Source organism: Hippocampus bargibanti, linkage group LG03 (genome assembly GCF_051943395.1).
Source record: "Hippocampus bargibanti isolate YZ-2025 linkage group LG03, ASM5194339v1, whole genome shotgun sequence".
Classification (NCBI taxonomy): domain Eukaryota; kingdom Metazoa; phylum Chordata; class Actinopteri; order Syngnathiformes; family Syngnathidae; genus Hippocampus; species Hippocampus bargibanti.
This window is the reverse complement of record NC_142736.1, coordinates 31,289,223-31,311,672: the sequence shown is the minus strand read 5'-3', so window position 1 is coordinate 31,311,672 and position 22,450 is coordinate 31,289,223. Positions and strand designations below refer to the sequence as shown.

General features: G+C 37.4%; 1 protein-coding gene across 1 annotated transcript in view; it reads left to right on the top strand.

The window, feature by feature from the left end:
- The first annotated feature begins 210 nt into the window (after positions 1 to 210).
- Positions 211 to 22,450, top strand: part of LOC148900962 (collagen and calcium-binding EGF domain-containing protein 1-like) — a 44,621-nt gene continuing 22,381 nt past the window's right edge. Inside the window, 2 exon segments of the mRNA XM_088991349.1 lie at positions 211 to 510; positions 2,464 to 2,544. Of these exon segments, the coding sequence (XP_088847475.1) occupies positions 395 to 510; positions 2,464 to 2,544 (197 nt within the window). The 5' untranslated portion in view covers positions 211 to 394.

Sequence of the window (22,450 nt, the reverse complement as noted above, 5' to 3'; positions counted from 1 at the left end):
AGGGCCATGCTAACGGCATTCGCTTTAATGAGCCAATTGTTATCCGTTGTCTTTTGTGGTTAAAGCAGCAGGAGCGTGCCTCTGAAATCAGCCTCTTCTTTGAAGGAGGGACAGGGTCGGACTGGGGTATTGAGGGGGGGGGGGGGCAGGAATGTAAATCCAAGTGGGGGATTAGAGGCAGCGCACTGGACCGTAAAGTCCTCCTTCTCCGCCTCAACGCGTCGAGTCAGAGTGGACTGCACAGCGCGGGAGCGACTGCTGCTCACATGCGCGCAATACCACGCTGCGGTCCCACCGGAGGACGACGTCTTCCTCCTCCCCCTTCTTCTAGTTTTTGGAGGTGGCGCACTCATGTGAAGTACTGAAGCCTGCTTGAGGAGCATCGGTCACGGACATGGGTCACGTTGATGGTGCCACTCTACTAGCGTTTGGCGCCGCCGTGTGTGCGGCAGTGCTTTGCCACTCTGGTGTCGGCTCCATCAGGACCACGCAAGGGACGGACGACTCACAGTAGGTCCTCTCTTCGGACTTGTGCTTGTCAGTCAAATCATGTCCATTGTCCAATCATGTCCATGATTGATGGCTGGAGAGGTTGCCAGAAAGGTAGATGGATGGATAAAAACATTGCAAGGTAGATTAATAGATGATATGTGATGGATAGATGAAAATATTGACAGAAAGGTGGTTTAATAGACAGTACAGTGATACCTTAGCTTACAAACTTAATTGGTTCCCAGACAGAGTGTGTAAGGCGAAAAGTGTGTATCCCAAAAATTAATTTTCCATAGGAAACCATTAAAATTAGAATAATCCGCTCCCAGGTCCCCATAAAACATAATTTTCTCCTTTCTAATTTTCTAAGCCTTAAAACTACACAAAATATACCTTGTTTTATGTATAATACATGTGCTATGGTATTATAATTAAATAAATAAACTGTACCATATAATAAAGTCGTTTTATTTACCTTTGTGATGGCCGTTGATGGCTTGATGGAATGGAGTGGCCGGTTTCATCAGCATTAAACTGACATTGATGAGGAACATAGCATTCTTCTTTCACCATCTTGAGGAATGATCCCTTGTAGGTGCTTTCTCCGCGAGGCATGATCCCTTGGAGGTGCTTTCTCTGTGATAATTTTACCTTGTTCCTCATCAATTATGTTCTGTTAAGCTGGGTTGATAGCTTTTTGCATCAAGTTTACAGATGGCTTGTGCGGGTTATTTGTGGAGCCTGATTGATGGGATATTTTAACCTTGCAGTCTACACTCTGCCTTTGAACTATCAAAGTTGAAACGAGTGCAAATTTCACAGTTTTCTATCCATTTTGTCACTCTCTCTCTCTGTCGTCTGCCTTTCTCTTTAATGTTTAAACCTCCCCCCCCCCTCACTGCTGCGTTCTTGACCAATCACGTGGCTTTAACCGAAGACTGGGGGCAGGGAATAGAGGACAAAAAAATGTCGGCAGCCATTTTCTTTTTTGGAGAATGGCTTCACTCTCTCTCTGTCTGTGCGTTCTTGACCAATCACGTGGCTTTAAGCGACGACTGGGGGAATGGAGGACCAAAACAAGCTGGATGCCATTTTCTTTTGGGAAAACGGGCTCGTTCGCGAACGACACTTCACTCATTGTGGCAGCTCCGTGTGTATCCCAAAAATAGTTCGTATGGCAAGGTAACATTTTCATAAATGTAACGTTCGTAAACCGAAAAGTTCGTAAACCGAGGTATCACTGTATGTCGATCTAGATGTGTAGGTGATGGGTGCTTGATCGGGCAATAGATTGATCATAGGTGGATGGATCATTGATGGATGGCTGCAGAGGTTGCTGAAAAGGTAGATTCATGGTTCAAAAACATTGTAAGGTGGATGGATTGATGAAAATATTGGCTCATTTAATAGATACAGTATTTCGATCTAGACGTACAGAATGGGTGCTTGAGCCAGCGATAGATTGATCCATAGGTCAATGGTTCATTGATGGATTGGCAGTTGGATTGGTTGGATGGCTCAGTAACTTGATGGATTGCATAATTTTAGATATGATTAATGGATTGATGGATAGATTGGTTCGGATGGATGGATTTGGATGGATTGGGTGGATGGATGGATGGATGGATGGATGGATGGATTAACTGCTTGAGTAATAAAGTGATTGGTTGCTCAAGACTGGAGATGGATAGGTGAATATGACGAGATGCCGGAGAGAGAGCGAGAAAGAGCGATGGGGTAGGCGGGGTTAGATCGACAGATAGAGGCATAAGGACATGGTCTCTATACTGAATGTAATTTTCATTGTAGTTAATACGCATTAAGTAACCCAATACTTGGAATATCACGTACCACCTGGAACCGATCATTGGCCAAAATTCAATTAAATAACCAGAACAAACGCATTTGGTTTCGGAACATCATGTGTAGGTAAGGGAAAAAAAAATCACCTAAATCTTTTTGATTCCTCAGTGCCATGTGCCCGGATGATAAAATCATAACCATGGAGTATCCTTGCGTCCAAGCTGGAGGGAAGAGCAGCATCTGCTTCAGGTAAGTTTATTTATTTATTTATTAACCTATGTACCTAGTTCTGTATTTATTTTGTAATTATAAAATTATTTCTATAATATTTGTAACTATTTTTTATATATATATATATATATTTTTTTTTTATTTTGTTTATCATTGTGTTATTTAATTTTGTAATTGTCTAATTTTGTATTTTTTTATGTTGTAATTTTTCAATTGTGTAATTTTAAATGCTTTGTTTTGTTTTTTAATTTGTTACCGTTTTAATTTTTTACTGTTTAAATTTTTTAATATTTCTATATTTTTAGTTCTTTCATTTTGTATTTCTTTAACGAAAATGTAATATTTTTATTATTTTATTTTATTAGTATTTATTTATTTATTTATTTATTTATTTATTTATTGCCCTGTGTTCAAGGTTGTTTATTTATTTTGTAATTATACAATTCTTTATGTAATATTTTAACGTAATATTTTATTTATTATTGGTTTATTATATTTATTATTGTATAATTTAATTTTGTAATTGTCTAATTTTGTATTTTTATGTTGTAATTTTGTAATTGTGTAATTTTAAATAGTTTTTTTTTTGTTTTGTAATTTGTTACTGTTTGAATTTTTTACTGTTTTAATTTGTGTATTTTTTAATATTTGTATTTTTTCGTTTTTTTCATTTTTTTATTTTTTTTAAAGAAAATATATTTGTATTCGTATTTTATTATTTTATTTGATTTTTGTTCATTCATTAACTAATGTATTTAATTATTTATTTAGTTATTTATTTATTAGTTTGTTTATATATTTATTTACTCATTTATTTTTGATCGCACTTGAGCAAGTATTTCTTTCATCCCTACCATCAACATACACCATTCATCCCTACCATCCCCAAACCATGTCCCACTAAAATGCATTGAAAAAAAATATAAATACAAGTACATAAGAAAATAAATACATAAAAATGCCCAAAAGCAGATTGGCTTTGAAAAAGTCAACTTGGAAGACATTGAAATGATGATAATTCATGTTCAAATTGCAAGATGCCTTTGACTACATCACGATCATTTTTTCCCACCAACTTCCTGTTCAGTGTTCACTTAATTTGACAGCAGAGGATGTGATACGTTACTTTTACTGCTCACATCTTGTACAGCAAGAATCCACAAAACTCCGCTAACTCCTTGTTTCGAATGCATTATCCACACACGTATACATACAGTCTATAAATGTCAAAATGACTCCTTTTTGTAAATGATTTCAATCTGCATTAGTTATATGAAATCACTTTTCAGCTGTGCGTTAGCCACTGAGTAGCTTTTTGCTAACCATGTAGTTTTAGAACGAGTCATATTAGCTGTGTGCTAATGCTGCTTTCGTTGTGTAATCTGTTCTATTTGCTATATGTTCGCCACTAACCTGTAAATACAGACAAATAATGGCCATTTTTAATTCTTTGAGCTGTGTGCTAATCGTATAGCTGCCTAGCCTCTGATCAATAACTGTGCTTGTTGTGTGAAAGCCTTTGTCAATTGTCGATTAGCCACGGGTAGATAATGCTTAGCTTAATTTTACCGTTAGCTTACTATGTACCTGTTTGACGGACATAGTTAACAAAAAGAAATCAAAAACTAATATTTTTGCAAATATTTATCTAACCATTTAGCTATGTTTTAGCCACTGTTAGCTACAATATGTGCTAATAATTCATCACCAAAATAACCATTATTTCAAAATAAAAATAATAATAATCCATGTCATTTCTCAGCGCCTTTCAAAACTCTCAAAGTCACTTTACAGTCACAGGATAAAGTTTTTCTGTGGGTGAGCAGCGGCAGCCACATGCGCCAGCATTCACTCGACCCAGAAGTAACCCAAATAGATAGAAAACTAGCTGGCTAATGGATAGCTAGCTGGATGGCTAGTTGTGTTAAGTTCATTCTGTTCTATTCCTGGCTCTGGTTTCACCTCATAAACCAATTTGATTGCCTCTCCAATCTGATTACCTCTATTGTTTCATCCCAGGATCTGGTTTCCCGTCATTAGCATGGCTAAGCCTATGTGGTATCGGCCTAAGAAGTCTGTTGTAAGCACAGTCGAAACTAAACCTTAAACCACCATGGCGATCTGGTGAAAGGTTTTTGCTGTTTTACAAAAATGGCTTCTAAGACTCCCCTTTTAAACAATCTAGCAATTTTTAGGTACAGAAACATTCAAATATTCGTTATCAGTGCATGTCGATACCTCAAAACGTAGGAAAACTGACTGCATTTCAAAACCACACCCACTTCCCTATTGAAAGTCATGCCATGTCACACACACGCTAAAATATGGGGTGTAAAAATATCATTTTGCCATTTATTAATAGCATTTGAAAGAAAAGAGTGTAAAACGTCCAAGAAACAAAAACTGACAACGCAAACACTCGACGCGGTGGCTCGAATTGATAGTTGTACGAATATTTTACTTCTAACAGTATTCTTTTGTGTTTTCCTGATCTGTGGTTCTCATCACACTTCTTCCTTGCAGAATCGAGAACTCAATGCTGATTTATGTCAAAATGACGAGCAAATAGATCTTCCCACACGCCAGGGGAACACGTCAGTGACTCCTTTTATTGTTTAGACAAGTTCCCCTCGAAGGAAAAACTGGCTGGCGTTTAGTCAGGATGCTCTCACAGTCGCGGTCGGACTGCATCTTGTTTGCTTTCTTGGCTTGTTGAAAGACATACGACTCCATGGGAGGCAGTTTTACATGAAGATGGATGCCATCTTGTTGTTTTTTTTCCCCTCCTTTTTTTGGATCAAATTGTCCCTTTAAAAAATAATAGCTCACATTAATATTGATTTAAGGAACTGAAACCAGGAGCACACACCTAATATATAAAGTAGATAAAAAGAAGAAATTCAAAAAAAGGAAGTTATATATATTTTTCATTGTCTTTTTTTGGTATATGCTAAATTAGTTATTTTACTGCAGTAAAACTAGTATTATTCCATCATATAGTTTAGGAAACTAAAATCATATCAAAGCTACAGCTAGGGAAATATTTTTGTTCCCATTGTGAAACAGCAGGTGGTGTTGTCAGTTAGGCCATTTGACCCAATCAGAAGCCAGAAAAAAATTAATTAGAAAAAATAATTAAAATAAAAAAAAAAATCACGAAAAATCACGAAATATAAATTCAAGGGAAATCAGCATATTCAAAGATTTTCCTTCCGTTACAGTGCCTTATTTATTAACTTATTCCCTGACAGAGGTGCAAAAAATGTGTCCACTCCAGTGCCAGGGTTTTTGTCATTGTCACTCAAATTCTAGGACCCACAGAATATTGAGTTTTAGGACTACATAAACATTCAATGCAGCACGTCTGTATAAGCTGTCAGTCGTACAGGAGTGGTCCATCGATGAAAAGGTTTCTTCAGCCGTCATCTGTACTTCTTTGAAAACGTTTTTCCTAAACCTAATTCCTAAATTATATGGGTCTGGAGTTATCTGAGCTTGAAATGAGGGCGGCTGTCCAAAGTACAATGCAATACATACAGATTGGTTTATATAGCGCTTTAAAAACAGCTGAAGCTGGAACAAAGCACTAACATGGAAAAAAGGGCAATGCTGCCCCCTTGTGGAAAAGAAAAAAACATTTCATTTTCAGAGGCCATGGCCAGTGCTTTATCGGCACCCAAGCATGAAAAAAAAAAGAATACATTTGGGAATGGCGCTCTACGTCATATTTTCAATTACTGAATAAATTTGTGAATGGCAGTGAATGATTTTTTTTTTGGGTAACCTGTCAATCACTATATCAAGCATGTCAACCACTATATCAAGTCGATAGTTTATACAAGACTTTAACAACCGACGCCTCCGGACAAGTTGTGTCCATAATTTGTAAAATCACTTCAAATGACTTCTACTGAGCGTATTTTACAAAGATTCCACCGCATATAGCTATATTTTATGTTTTAAGACTCGCGCTGAATATTCAGGAAGTCTTGTTTTCAAGTTGATGACGATGTCCTCACGTGGCGTCACGTCTGGAACACTCTTGACCGAGAAAGCGACGCACAATGCATTTTGGGTACTTTGATTGGTCTGAAAACATTGTGTTGATGGCGGAATTAGAAGGAAAACCCACAAATAACGCGATGGTGAGTCGTGTGTTGCACCAAGACTATTATTTGATACTAGTTGACACAAATTCCCAGCAGCCCATTTCCAACGGAGCTTGGGCGCCATCTTGTGCATTTTCTAGGACGCAACATTGGAATCCTGACGGCTCGAATTGATACGGGAGGACTTCTTTAATCGATTGCAAACATTTATGCTTTCCTCTTCAGAAGTACAGTAAAGTCTTGTTATATCGATATCGGTTATATCGATAGTACTGCTGATTACGATACTATTTCTATGAACGCAAGCAGAAAATTTACATGCCGCAGGATCGGATATATCGATAGTCCGGTTATATCGATATTTTTTCCAACTCCCGAGAATATCGATATAACGAGACTTTACTGTATTTGAATCACATTCATAACTGGATGAGTAACAAGAAAGCATCTTCTCCAAATCTGAAGCCATTGTTTTGATTCTAGAGCCAGGCAAGATGTCATGGCGTGATGTCACGAACAATGTGCGGGACCTTCTGAAACTCAGCATCGGCGAGGTCATTTTGAAGTAGTTTTGGGACACTTTAAGTCATTTTTATTGGTGTTTTTCATTTGACTAAAAATATCAGGCTGCGTGTTTTGGGTATTTTAGATGCTATAAAACGTCTTTCTGATGTCAGTTAGGAAACTAGAAAATGTGTCGGTTGTCCTTTAACTCCATCCTACCATCCGCACTAACCCAAGACACTTGTCAGTAGAACATACACAAAACGGTGGCGACATGTTTCAGGGTTACGAGCAGGCCACTCAACACTTTGACATAAGTTATTCTCAGGAACATCTCCAGAGAAAAAAAAACCTGAGTGTATAATGAAGCCCTTAAACTGAATTTGACTCAAATCTGGCGAGTCCAATCATCGCTCCAAGTGCCGGATGTATTTTTCCGTGCGATTGCTGTTGACGTGTTAAGCATTTCGAAGCGGCGAGCCTGGCCGCTGTCCAAACAGCCGCTCTAATTGCGCCACTTATGGCGCTTCCATTACCCTCGCCGACAAGCTCAATTGAGGATGATTACATGACACATTCTGTCATGTGGTACGGCCACGACCGAAGTTGAAGGCAAAAATCAATCAAATAATTTACCTCAAGATGGCGCCATTGGTGACAGCCCTCTGTGACAGCTTTACTTTTTATTATTGTTTTTGTCTTTTGTTTATACTTCATATGGACCCATTGTGGACCGTTTTCAGCATTATTGGCCATAAAGGAGAAAAATAGTGTGCTTGATGGTTAATGGTCTTGGCAGTACCCGTGTACCAGCACTGATTTTGATTGGGAAGAATGTCGGCGAGATTTGGGTGTCGCCCCTTGACAGCCCTCGGGGTTGTTTTTGTGTGCCTATCATAGACAGCGATTTTCAAAGCTCTGTTTTGTTCAGCGTGGATGTCAGCACTGTTGGACAGACAGTCTGCGGTGGTGCGGCTGGGTGATGAATGACTGCTGGGGCTGAGGATGATGAGAGAGGAGAGTTAGCGGGGAACGTGGATGCGTATTTGGACCAGAGAGTCGCCGCTTGGTATTGAAGCGGATTTGCATGGGACGGGACAAGTGAACCAATCTCTTTTTTTTGTCTTCAATGGATACTACAGCTTCTTGTTTACTTTTGTTTACATTTCAAGATTATATAACTCCAGACCCATATAATTTAAGAATTAACTTTTTTTTCTGATGAAAGAAGAGACTCTAAAGTTTCTAACACTGTATTAAATCTTTATGTAGTCCTAAAATTCAATATTCTGTGGCTCCTGGAATTCAAGTGACAATGACAAAAGCACTGGACTGGGCACATTTTTGCACATAGTCTGGCAGTGAATGAGTTAAGGAACTTGATTTTTAACGCTATTTAGCTACTAATGTCCTCCTTCGCGGGACACTCAAGTGTTTTGACAGATCTCCTAAATCAAAATCCAATGTTATTGTCCCGAAAGAGTCAAGCCAGATTTAAGGCCCCTGCCACCCGCTGACAAAAATGACCACTCCATCTCACCCTTCTGCGGTTTTCATAGCAACCAATTTTTTTTATTAACATTCTCATTGTTGTGGTTTTTTTCTTGCTCGTATTACCCGTTCCTGGCAATTGGCCACTAGCGTGCATGTTGAGTCTCCCTACAAATGTTTTGAATTGTCAGAATGATGACGTTACATTTTTCTATTTTTTGGTGTGTATGTGTGGTTAAATGCTCTCAGCTGTGGAATACTCTTACAATTGAAGTGAACAACATGACAACAAGCGCTTTTGTTTTAAATGACGCACCCTAAAAGTAAACCCCACACACGGCGAGTAATTAAAGACAGTGTACAGTAAACACTAAGAGTTGAACGTCTCGCAGCTGTGAAGGGTAAGTGTGATGGCAGCATGCTGGTGCAACAAACAGGTGAATAAACAAATCAGGAAGAAAAAAAAAGAAAATGGAGGATAACATGGAAATAAGTGGTCGTCAAGAAGTGATTATTTTGAAAGCAGTGTACAAAAGTCAAACTCGAAATTTTCCACCTTTAGAAAGCGTAACGGGAAGATAGTCAGAACACCAGGGGAGTGGTTTTAAGTTTAACACCTGACACCTACGTCTTCTTTCTTGTTTTTGTGAATGCAAGATCGTTCTTTGAACAATACTGTATGAAATAAAGTATAAGTAAAATGAACAAAATGCATCCATTTAGCCATTCCTTTATTGAAATTGGATCATTAAAAAATCTTTTTGTTTTGTTATTTTAATTAAAATCCTCTATTAAAATTATCTATTTAATTTTGTGTAAGATACTATCAAAAGCTTACACAGACGTAGATACTATCAAAGTAAAATATTTTTTATCAGATACAATTAAAATAAAATCATGTTACTTATATAGAGTACTTTTTTTAACTCATTCACTGCCATTCACAAATTTATTCAGGAATTGAAAATATGACATAGAGTGCCATTCCCGCATTTGTTCAGGTTTTATATTTTTTTCATACTTGGATGCTGATAAAGCGCTGGTCAGATCTCTGGCAATGTTTTTTCCCTTCCACAAGGGGGGAGCATTTCCCTTTTTCCATTTTAGTGCTTGGTTTCACCTTTAGCTGTTGTTAAAGCTCTATATAAACCAATATGTATGTATTGTATTGTATTGTATTTTGGACAGCTGCCCTCATTTCAAGTTTATATAACTCCAGACCCATACAATTTAGGAATTAACTACTTTTACTGATGAAAGAAGAGAGTCTAAGCCTTAGACTCTCATAAGAAACCTTAGACTCTAAGGTTTCTTACGCTGCATTTAATTTCTATCTAGTCCTAAAACTAAATATTCTGTGCGTCCAAGAATTCGAGTGACAAAAACCCTGGCACTGGAGTGGACACATTTTTCGAGAAAATGGATGACCGGTATGATCAATTACAGTAAAGTCTCGTTATATCGATATCGGATATATCGATAGTCCCGGTTATATCGATACTATTTCTATGCACGTATGGAGAAAATTACATGCAAACAGGGTTGGATATATCGATAGTCCCGGTTATATTGATATTTTTTCGGACTCCCTTGAATATCGATATAACGAGACTTTACTGTAATTCCCATCGTAAAATCATGAACGAGAGTAACATTTGAAGAATAAAATACACTTATTTCAACCTCATTGATGATTATATAACGTGTCCTTGAGAGTTTTGAAAGGCGCTTAGGAATAAAATTTATATAATAAAATTCGGCCCTACCTTCAACCATGAAATTCTATATAATAATAATAATAATATAGAATATTATTTTATAGATATTACTAATATAGAATATAATAATAATTATTATTGTTATTATTAGTATTATTTGTATTATTATTAATTTATTATTATTAATATTATTATTATTATTATTATTATTATTATAGAATACTATTTTTATTATTATTATTTCATATTATTATTATTATTACTATTACTATTATTCTTAAACTTACTCTTACTATTACCGTTACTATTATTATTATTATTATTATTATTATTATTATTATTATTATTATTATTATAGAATACTATTATTATGATGATGATGATGATTATTATTATTATTATTATTATTGTTATTGTTGTTGTTGTTATTATTACTATTAGTATTACTATTATTCTTACTCTTACTATTATTCTTACTATTACCGTTACTATTACCGTTATTATTATTCTTACTATTACCGTTATTATTATTCTTACTATTACCGTTATTATTATTATTATTATTATTATTATTATTATTATATAGAATTTCTTGGTTGAAGGTGGGGCCTAATGAGCTTCAGGAGCCGGAGTTTGCTTGTGCCCGAGAGTGGTTTCTTGCGAGTTGTGTTTTAGTGTTAGTCTCATTATCATAACTGCCTCTCATGTGAGGGCATTGCAGCACTTCAATTACTCCATTTTCTCCCCCCCCCCTACTTCCCCCTGCTAATTTAATTAATGTTGTTTGAAAGCTAAAATGACCACGCTAACAAGTCATTTTGGATGAGAAACAACAGACATTTGGATCTCTTAACGACTTCTAAAGAGTCTCTTCTTGTTCGAGACTTGGGCGACGCAAGATTGACGTTACACTTTAACCGCAACCACTTCCTGTCTTGAGTCATTAGGGCGCCCGTGCAGGGTTTCCCTCTCGTGAACACGGTCAGGAAGCGTTCCCATGCAAGTGAAGTCTGGACTGTGTCGCCATCAGGGATACTTTAGATTCATTCACATCCACGTCCGTGTAGGAATGTCTGCCAGGAGTTTCCAGCCTAAAGCAAGAACCCTTGCTCGCTGTGTGTGCGAGTGTGTGCTTTGTGAGCTTGCGTCAGTGTGTGTGTTGGCGTATCCAACTACTTACATGTGTCGTTGAAGATTTTTGATGTGCAGTCAGGAATTGTTAGGGACAAGGTTGTTTTTTTGTTTCCCAGGAATAATGTACTTTCTTCTCTGTGGCTCATTTTATAGCATAAACCTCAGGCCGACATTTCTCTCAACGTGATATATAATACTCCAAATATGTCCACTTTCTCTCATTCGTGTCAAGTTCCACTCATAAATGACCAAAAACAACTTGTCTTCGATCCTATCACTTTTCTTTCCCACATGTAAAGTGTCAAAATGTCTAAACTGAACGTCGTTCGCTGAAAGATTCTAAAAGCACCTTTGTCTTGTTTGCGGTCTGTCTTGTACTAGAAATCGCAATTCATGGAGTGCAAACACAAAATGTTGAAAACTACAATGACAGGGACAATAAAGTTGGCTACAGTATGACATCTGAGACACATAATTATGCATGAAAGACAACCGACGCCCCCGGACAAGTTGTGTCCATAATTTGTAAAATTGCTTCAAATGACTTCTACTGAGCATATTTTACAAAGATTCCACCGCATATACTTATATTTTCCGTTTTAAGACTGACGCTGAATATTCAGGAAGTCTTGTTTTTTTTCGAGTTGATGACGATGCCTGATGTGACGTCACGTCTGGAACGTCCCTGACCGAAAAAGTGGCACACAATGCATTTTGAGTACTTTGTGTGGTCTGAAAATGTTAGGGTAATTCGCCATACAAACATCTCTAAACATCGCTCTGTAATCTTTGTTTACATTTTGAACTTCCTCGTATGTCATATCCTGCCTTCCTTTACACAATGTCGCATTTTTATTACGTCACATCCTGTCGCGTCATTACTATGTGCCGCATAAATACTCCTGCAGCCCGTTCGTCTCTCTCTCTCTCTCCATGCTCGCTCTTCCGTCCGCACCACAATGCCCGTGCTCTCCAAATTAAATCAACTTTCTGTTCAAGTCCTGGCTCCCTGATGATTTAACCATCGATCTCCATCAACACCCGTCGAAGCAATGAACCAAGGGCGAACGATAAAAAATAACCCAACAGAAAACTTCATGTTGATCCGTGTTGATGGCGAAATTAGAAGGAAAACACATAAATAACGCGATGGCGAATCGTTGTATGTTGCACCAAGACTACTATTTGATACTAGTTGACACAAATTCCCAGTAGACAAATCCGCCCATTTGCAACGGAGCTTGGGCGCCATCTTGTGCATTTTATGGGACATTACATTGGAGTCCAGACGGCGCGAATTGATGCGGAAAGACTTCTTTAATCAATTGCAAATATTTATGCTTTCCTATTCAGAACTATTTGAATCATATTCATAACTGGATGAGTAACAAGAAAGCATCTTCTCCGAATCTGAAGCCATTGTTTTGATTCTAGAGCAAGGCAAGACGTCCTGGTGTGACGTCACGAACCAGGGCAGGACCTTCTGAAACTCGGCATTTCCGGGGTTATTTTGAAGTAGTTTTGGGACACTTTAAGTCATTTTTATTAGTGTCTTGCGTTACAAAAATATATATATATCAGCCTGCATGTTTTGGGTATTTTAGATGCTATAAAACGTTTTTTTTTGTTGTCAATTAGGAAACAAAAAAATGGTGTCGGTTGTCCTTGAAAGGGGATATGTTGGTCAAATTTATCGCCTGTGAAAAGCTGCATCGCTTGCCGGATCTTAGTTGGTCACATACAAGCTAATTGAGAACAAGCTAATCCCACACATGCTAACTGCTTATAAATTAACCACATACAAGCTAACAGCATACATGCTAACCATGGATGCTCAACTCATACATCTGAAATGGATAGTCTCATCTTCTTGAACTCCAGAAGTACTGAGTGACAACTTAATAATTTTCGTTCAAAGCGACATCAAACCACATCAAAGGGAAACATTTCAAGATTGATTTTTGAAAAATGAAAGCGCTTGGGTTAATTGTCCATTGTAAAATGTAGGTATGACATAGCGTTCGATGAAAAATTGTCTTCTATTCAGCACTCGCACAATCACCATTCTTGATGGACGGTCTCTAAATATTGAGTGATAGTTCATATCTGGGGATGTAATTAGCAACAGCTGTGTGGAATTCATTGTGGTTGTTTATTACCATCCATTTTGTTGTTGCCTTTTATCAAATATCCCTTTTATATTTCAAGGAATATCAATTCCAAGTGGTCGAAGTAGCTTGGGTTCTTAGCTTAGCTTTGAACTGATATTCCACATTGTTAACCATATATATGACTTATTGTCTTATTGCCTGTAAAACCGCCTTGGCAAGGATGATAAATAGCACAAAACTCAACTGAAGCAAAACAAAGAAACTTTTTGCTATCTCTGCGTTGATTGTGGTCTTTTCCAAACATTTAGCTCATAATTTAGTGAGCGTACAACCTATTATTGTGACCGCTTGCTTGCTCATTGTTTCGTGCGTGAAGTACCCTGGGAAACACCAATGCGGTTGGTAAATGGTGTTATCGTTGGCTTCGTTTTAAGACGTTCAGTGCACTTTGGATTGGGACTCACTTTGTGTTTTAGTAACTCAGAGTAGGTTAGCATTTTGTCAAACGTAAATAACTTAAAGGACAACCGACAACCCCAGACAAGTTGTGTCCATAATTTGTAAAGTCACTTCAAATGACTTCTACTGAGCGTATTTTACAAAGATTCCACCGCATATAGCTATATTTTACGTTTTAAGACTCGCGCTAAATATTCAGGAAGTCTTGTTTTTGAGTTGGTGACGGTGCCTACCATGACGTCACGTCTGGAAAGTGACACACAATGCATTTTGGGTACTTTGTTTGGTCTGAAAACTTCGTGTTGATGGCGAAATTAGAAGGAAAACACATAAATAATGCGATGGTGAATCGTGTGTGTTGCACCAAGACTACTATTTGATACTAGCTGACACAAATTCCCACGGAGCTTGTGCGCCATCTTGTGCATTTTCTGGGAGCTACATTGGAGTCCAGATGGCTCCAATTGATATGGAAGGACTTCTTTAATCGATTGCAAACATGTATGCTTTCCTCTTCAGAACTATTTGAATCATATTCATAACTGGATGAGTAACAAGAAAGCATCTTCTCTGAATCTGAACCCTCTGAAGCCATTGTTTTGTGTCTGGAGTATCCTGGTGTGACGTCACGAACAAGGGGGCGGGACCTTCTGAAACTCGCCATTTCCAAGGCCATTTTGAAGCAGTTTTGGGACACTTTAAGTCATTTTTATTGGTATTTTTCATTTGACTAAAAATATCAGCCTGCGTGTTTCGGGTATTTTAGATACTATAAAACGTTTTTCTGATGTCAGTTAGGAAACAAAAAAAATGGTGTTGGTTGTCCTTTAAAGGTGAAATGTACTTTTTTTCTATTGATTTTATATAAAGTGGTATCAGGAATCGCTACCTTAGCCATCAAGTATAAAATGACACAACTAAGTTTTTTTTTTTTCTCGTTTTGTTGAAGCATAGATTACAACAATACGACCACGTTAGCTTCTAATGCAGCCGTGTTTTCTAGCTGTCAAATTGTGGGTGTAAAAAATAGAATGGCGAGTGTGATATAATAAATGATCCTTGGCATATTTTGACAAAATCTATGCTCAGCAGGATAGGTCCAAATTGGTCCGTACCAAAAGAGTACTAACTTGAGTACTCATTTCTAGTTATAAAACACCCGGGAACTACAGGGAAAATGCCGAATATGCCATTTTTAGGTGGTTTGTTATGTAGAAACAAACATTTTTCATGTCTTATAAATGACTCCTTTTTGTTTTTGATGTTTAGCAGTGGCTAACCTCAAATGTTCCTCAGAGACTGTGACAAAAGTGTCCGCCAAGACTCTATCTCCAATTCCACAATTTCCTGTCCCCAAGCGCTCTGATTTGTCAGGACAGAAACACAATCCAGACGCCCTGGTAGCCGCGACGTTAACGTCGGGTCAGGTGGGGTAAACGGTGAGCTTGGCAAATGTCACACTTGCGCTAAGCAGATGAGGTCATCAGAGGTTGTCGGTCAGGCGTAAATCTCGTCCTTTGGGGATGAAGTATCGAGGTCTACAGGCAAAGTATACATTGCCTTTTGACTTTAGTCCCCATCAATAACACGCAGGCAAAACAAAACTAGAGTACCTTGAAGACTTCCGCTAAGGGTGAATTAAAGTCGTTTGGTTCAATGCCAAAGTATAACACCTCTGACGTTTGAATGGATTATGCCAGTGCGATTAATGCAATTTTGATCCATAGTGGATATATATACAGTGATACCTCGGTTTACGAGCCCTTTGGCTTACGAACTTTTCGGTTTACGAACGTTACATTTATGAAAAATTTCCCTTGGCATACGAACTTTACCTTGGCATACAAACTTTTTTCGTACACGGAGCTGCCTCAATGAGTAATGTGTCGTTCGCGAACGAGCCCGTTCTAACAACAAAATGGCAGCTGACTATTCCCCGCCCCCAGTCTTTGGTTAAAGCCACATGATTGGTCAAGAACGCATCAGTGAGGGGAGGTGGTTGAAACATTAAAGCGATAGGCAGACGACAGTGAGAGAGTTTCAACTTTGATAGTTCAAAGGCAGAGTGTAGACTGCAAGGTTAAAATATACATCAACCTGCACAAGCCATCTGTACACTTGATGCAAAAAGCTTTCAACCCAGCTAAACAGAACACAATTGGCGAGGAACTTGATACAATTATCACAGAGAACGCACCTACAAGAGATCATTCCTCAAGATTGTGAAAGAAGGTTATGTTCCTCATCACTAGCACATTTATTATACATAAAATAAGGTATATATTGTGTAGTTTTAAGGGTTAGAAAATTAGAAAGTAGAAAATTATGCTTTATGTCTTGACAAAGCTAGCATCTTATTGTCTGGGTGGTGAGATCGTCGTTTTCTTACCTTTTTTCCATGTCAATTCCAACTTTTGTGGTAATATCAGAATTGTCTTTCAGACTGGTTGTTAAAAACCGGCATATTACTGCCTTCCTTTGAGTTCCTCTTTGACACAGTAAACGTGATCATCATAAGGCTTTTAGACAAAATCGTATACATTTCAAGCCTTTCCACTTTTTCAAGTGAGTGGCACATCTTCTCGAATTCTTGAAATGATCCCTGTAAAATCACATCAATTTAAAGCGCTCCCTAATTCATCACAGACATTGTTGTTCATAAAAGTGACGCGTCACTGAACTTTAGGGCATCGCTAAGGGAGACTGTCACAAATAAACCGAGTCTGTGTGTATGTGTGTGCTCATTGTCACGCAGATAAAGTGGGATAATTCCAAGCGGGGAGACACCCTAGGCCCCCTTGACTGGGCCCCTTTTTTATGGCATTACACTTAGCTTTCACTTCCACTTGAGCTTTAAAAATCTCATAAAATCCTAAACACGCACACATCGGCGTCCATTCATGTCTAGTAGCAAAGTGAGAGGAATTGTAATGAGGCTTTTCAGAAAGTCTGCTTGGGTCCACAGGGGGGGCTCCACGGTAGATTAGAATATAAACAAACAGAGCTAATGAGTTGTCCAGCTAAGCAAACAGCGCTGGGGGCAAGACAGGCTAACAAGACATTTGAAGAGTAAACACAAAAGATAAAATGACATGAAGACCAAATACGAGTGACAGGCGAAATGGATGCACAATGACGAATGAAAGTTTTCACGCCTCCCGGTTCAGAAAGTGAAAGTAAAATAGTCAGTCAGTTCATCTTCAAAACCATTGTATTTTATTTATTATTGTATCTATGCTTGTCTGTGACTGTAAAGTGTCCCTGTGAGCTTTGAAAGGCGCTTGAAATAAAATGTATTATTATTATTATTATTATAAAACAACGAGTTACCTCGCTGTCTCTGTTCTCATAACAAATAAAAATCACACAGACACACACTGTAAACAATTGGCGAACAAAATACATTTTCAATCCAAAATGGTGGACTGCTACTGTCTACTGGCGGTTGAACTCCTTACAACTTCTCAGCTGTTGGCAATTTAAAGGGGAAGGAGCACATCAGATGCGTATTGACTCCCCATGGGGAAAAAAAAAAAACATATCAAACAACGTAACAAACATAGCAGTGAATGGTTCGAATTTCAATGAGCTTTAGTATTGTTTTGGGGGAAATTCATAAGTAAAAATGATCCTTGGGCCAACAACAAATTTGTTTCAATTATTCTTCTAAAACATACAGTGCAAAAAATAAATAAATACATACACAAATAAATAAATAATAATAAAAAAATGAACAAATATACAAATAAATACATGAATGAATGAATAATTGATTAATAATAATAATAATAATAATAATAATAATAATAATAATAATAATAAAACATTACATTTAAGTGCCTTTCAAAGCTCTCAAGGACACTTTACAGTCACAGACAAGCATGGGTACGATAATAAATAAAATATAATCACAAATACAGTGCAATAAAAAAAATACAATTATAAATAGAAACAAGAGAGAGCCACACAAAATGCAATTTTAAATACAGTAAAGTCTCGTTATATCGATATTCAAGGGAGTCCGAAAAAATATCGATATAACCGGGACTATCGATATATCCGACCCTGTTTGCATGTAATTTTCTCCGTGCGTGCATAGAAATAGTATCGATATAACCGGGACTATCGATATATCCGATATCAATATAACGAGACTTTACTGTATGTGGTTTTGAGATTAAAGATACAAAAAAAAAAACATCAATAAAAACATACATACATAGATAAATACATATATAACTAAATAAACTACAAAACATACAAATAAATGAAGAAATAAAAAATAAATTAGTACATGAATGAATGAATAATTGATTGAAAGCATAAATACATACCCGAATGAATGAATAATTGATGACATAAACAAACAAATAAATAAATGAAAAATACATTCATAGATAAATACATAACTAAATATATATATATATATATATATATATATATAACAAAATTCCTAAAAAAATACAACCATACATAAATACACAAATGAATGAATAATTGATTAAATAAATAAATATATAAATAAATACAAGAATGAATGAATAATTGATTAAATAATCAAACAAACAAATAAATACATAAATAAATATTACATAAATAATTTGCAAATTTCCCCATTGTGGGACGAATAAAGGTTTTCTGATTCTGATTCTGAATTTAAGTGTGTAACCAATCACATTTCAGCCTTCATTTGTTACCAGTGTCAGAAATCATTCCTCTTCCTTTACCATAACTTTGCTGCTTTGTTACTTCCGGGTAGAGTGAACGCTGGCGCGAATGGCTGCCGCCGCTCACCCACTCACAAAAAAAAAAAAAAATCCTGTGACTGTAAAGTGTACTTGAGAGTTTTGAAAGACGCTTATGAATTAAATGTATTATTATTATTATTATTATTACATTCATAAATACATAGGTAAATAAATACAATACATAAAAATAGATAAATACATGGATAAATGTATAAATAAATAAAGAAAAAAATGCATCCATAAATACATATAATGAATAATTGACCAAATAAACAAATAAATAAATACACGGATGGATGAATCAATAACGGATTAAATAAATAAATACTTTCCGTTTTCACATTCCACACGCCCACCCAAAATACAACATGGTAGACATTATGAAGGAGCGGAGGTTTCAAGGAACGTGTTTTGGCATTCAAGAAAAACCATATTGAAAACAAATGTAGCCACACCTTCATCACCTTCATCGACGTTGCCGCACTTTCTGTCCCCATTCCAAAAGTTTTTCTGGCAGATTTTAAAATCCATGCACTATTTTCCATGTTGTCATTCTGCAGCACAGGAGTGCAAACACAAAGTAGACATTGAGTGACAGAATCATGGAAACGGTGGAACGAGACCAGGGGAAGTTAAGGGGAAGCAAATCAAAACTCTTATAAGTGGGAGGTGCCGTCGTAAAGGTCTGGCGCTGAAAATCCGAAAACAAAGCCAGCGAAAGTGAAATATAATCAAACATTGCCGACGTGAAAGAGCATTCACAAGATTTGTTGTGTCAAGCTGCCGTTCGTTTGTTGGATTGGACAACCTCCACCTACAAGCCTTTGTTTCATCTGGATGAAGAAATCCCTATTGCTTCCAGAGTACTTTCATTCTTGTATTCCCAAAGCGTACTCGTCATCTACTTTGTACGTATCCACTTGTCTTAATGGGCCCTTTGTTCATCACAAAGTTACAAGAGCTTTGGATTTTTTTACATATTTTTTTCAGTTTTGGCTTTGATTTTGACACTTCAGTTAGTTTTTAGAATAGGTTTACGAATCTATATTATTTTCTAGGTTTTGGGTTGCTTTGCTGCAAATGTTCCCATTGTGGGACTATTAAAGACTTTCTAATTCTGATTTGTTTATATATAGCCATAGTTTTATGGCTATACCATATTTTCCGGTGTATAAGGTGCACCAGAGTATAAGGCGCACCCCCAATGAATGGTGTATTTTCAGGGGGGAAGATAGCGACTACTGGCCATTACACAACAGTAACAAGCTAAGCCATCGTGTTTTATTTCTGCCCTTTGAAGTCAGGCATTTCCAAATTCTAGCAGCATGTGTGCAGTTGTGTTAAACGACACTTTGAGACAAGTGTTCCTACTTTGCTAGCTGGAGGCAAACAATAGAATGGCAATGGTGTAGTTACAGTGTGTTATATTGGCCCTGCTGATTTGTTGTGTTGATGGATACACACTGACAGCTCGAACACAGCTAACGAAGACCATATTGGTTAAAAAATGAAGAAAAAAAAGGCGGCTATGGTTGTTTTTTTCCAGAGCAGCGTTCAGGTGCACACTAATCAGAAAAAGATGACTGTAGTTTGCCTATGTGTATGTGTATTTTGTGGCTCAAACTCGTCAAGTCTACAAGCCCTACCGAGACAATTAGGCCTTCATTAAAAACAGAAAGTTCAACACAAAGGGCCCTGTCAAAAAACATTGGGTGAATGATCGGGAGAAAGCAGAAATCAGGCAAGTGTAAGGAAAAATGATCTGGCGTTCAAACTGAACCATGTTCATATGTCAAAAACCCTCATTTGAATCAGGTGTGGACTGGACTTGGAGACTCCCCGGTCTATAATATTCTATTACCGTATTTTCCGGTGTATAAGACGCACCCGGAAGCGTTGATTTTCTTCAAAAGATAATCCTGTGCCTTATATGTGAAGTAATATTGAGCCTCTACAGGCCTACAGGTCATTTCAGCAGCCAACGACTCAGACTAAAGATTGCATCTGATTATAAGCCTCACCCAGTACATTTTTAATGGAAAAAACGTTTTATAGATACATGAACCGCACCTTTCTATAAGCCGCTTGTTTGAAAACTTCTTAATGCTTCTTTCAAAACAGCGCCTGTTGCACGGCAGCAACACAACAAGCGTTACGGTAGTTACACAGCCCTAAGAGGGCTGGTTAAAAAAGTGAGATCCGGCAGAAACACAACAGCAACACATTAGCACTGGCTAACACGTCTGGGTACTAAAACATACCAAGTCACTGAGACACGGAAGAAACACGTTAGCACTGACTAACAGGGCTGGTTACAAAAACATAGCAAGTCACTGAGAGCCGTCCTCATCTTCCTGCTGCGCACTGAAACTATGGAAGTCGGATTGGAATAGCGTCAGATATTCCTCGTCAGACACACTTTTGTTCTGTTTTTCGTTGTCGCATTAAAGGACAACCGAGACCATTTTTTTGTTTCCTAACTGATATCAGAGAAACATTTTAGAGCATCTAAAATACCCAAAACAAGCAGGCTGATATTTTTAGTCAAATGCAAAACACCAATAAAAATGAGTTAGTGTCCCAAAAGTACTTCAAAATGACCCCGGAAATTGCGAGTTTCAGAAGGTCCCGCCTCCTCGTTCGTGATGTCACGCCAGGACGTCTTTGCCTTGCTCTAGAATCAAAGCAATGGCTTCAGATTCGAAGGAGATGCTTTCTTGTTACTCATCCAGTTATGAATGTGATTCAAATAGTTCTGAAGAGGAAAGCATAAATGTTTGCAATATATTAAAGAAGTACTTGTGTATCAATTCGATCCAATAGGACTCCAATGTAGCGTCCCATAAAATGCACAAGATGGCGCCCAAACTCCGTTGGAAATGGGCTGATTTGTCTGCTTGGACTTTGTGTCAACTAGTATCAAATAGTAGTCTTGATGCAACACACAGCGATTCACAATCACGTTATTTATGTGTTTTCCTTCTAATTTCGCCATCAACACGAATCTACACGAAGTTTTCAGACCAAACAAAGTACCCAAAATGCATTGTGTGTCTCTTTCTTGGTGAGTGACGATACCTATCGTGACGTCACGGTAGGTATCGTCATCAACTCGAAAATAAGACTTCCTGAATATTCAGCGTGAGTCTTAAAACGGAAATACAGTAAAGTCTCGTTATATCGATATCGGATATATCGATAGTCCCGGTTATATCGATACTATTTCTATGCACGCACGGAGAAAATTACATGCAAACAGGGTCGGATATATCGATAGTCCCGGTTATATCGATATTTTTTCGGACTCACTTGAATGTCGATATAACGAGACTTTACTGTATAGCTATATGCGGTGGAATCGTTGTAAAATACGCTCAGTAGAAGTCATTTGAAGCTGGCTAGCTGTTAGCTAGCTATTATCTAGCTGGTTTTCTATCTATTTGAGTTATTCCAGGCTCAGTGAACGCTGGCGCGTGTGGCTGCCGCTGCTCACCCACTGAAAACCTTGTTCTGTAACTGTAAAGTGACCTTGAGAGTTTTGAAAGTCACTTATAAATGAAATGTATTATTATTATTACTCTATGTCTACCTTTACATAAAAATGCGACGACATTATAATATTTAAAACTGTATGTTCATCAAGGCAAAAG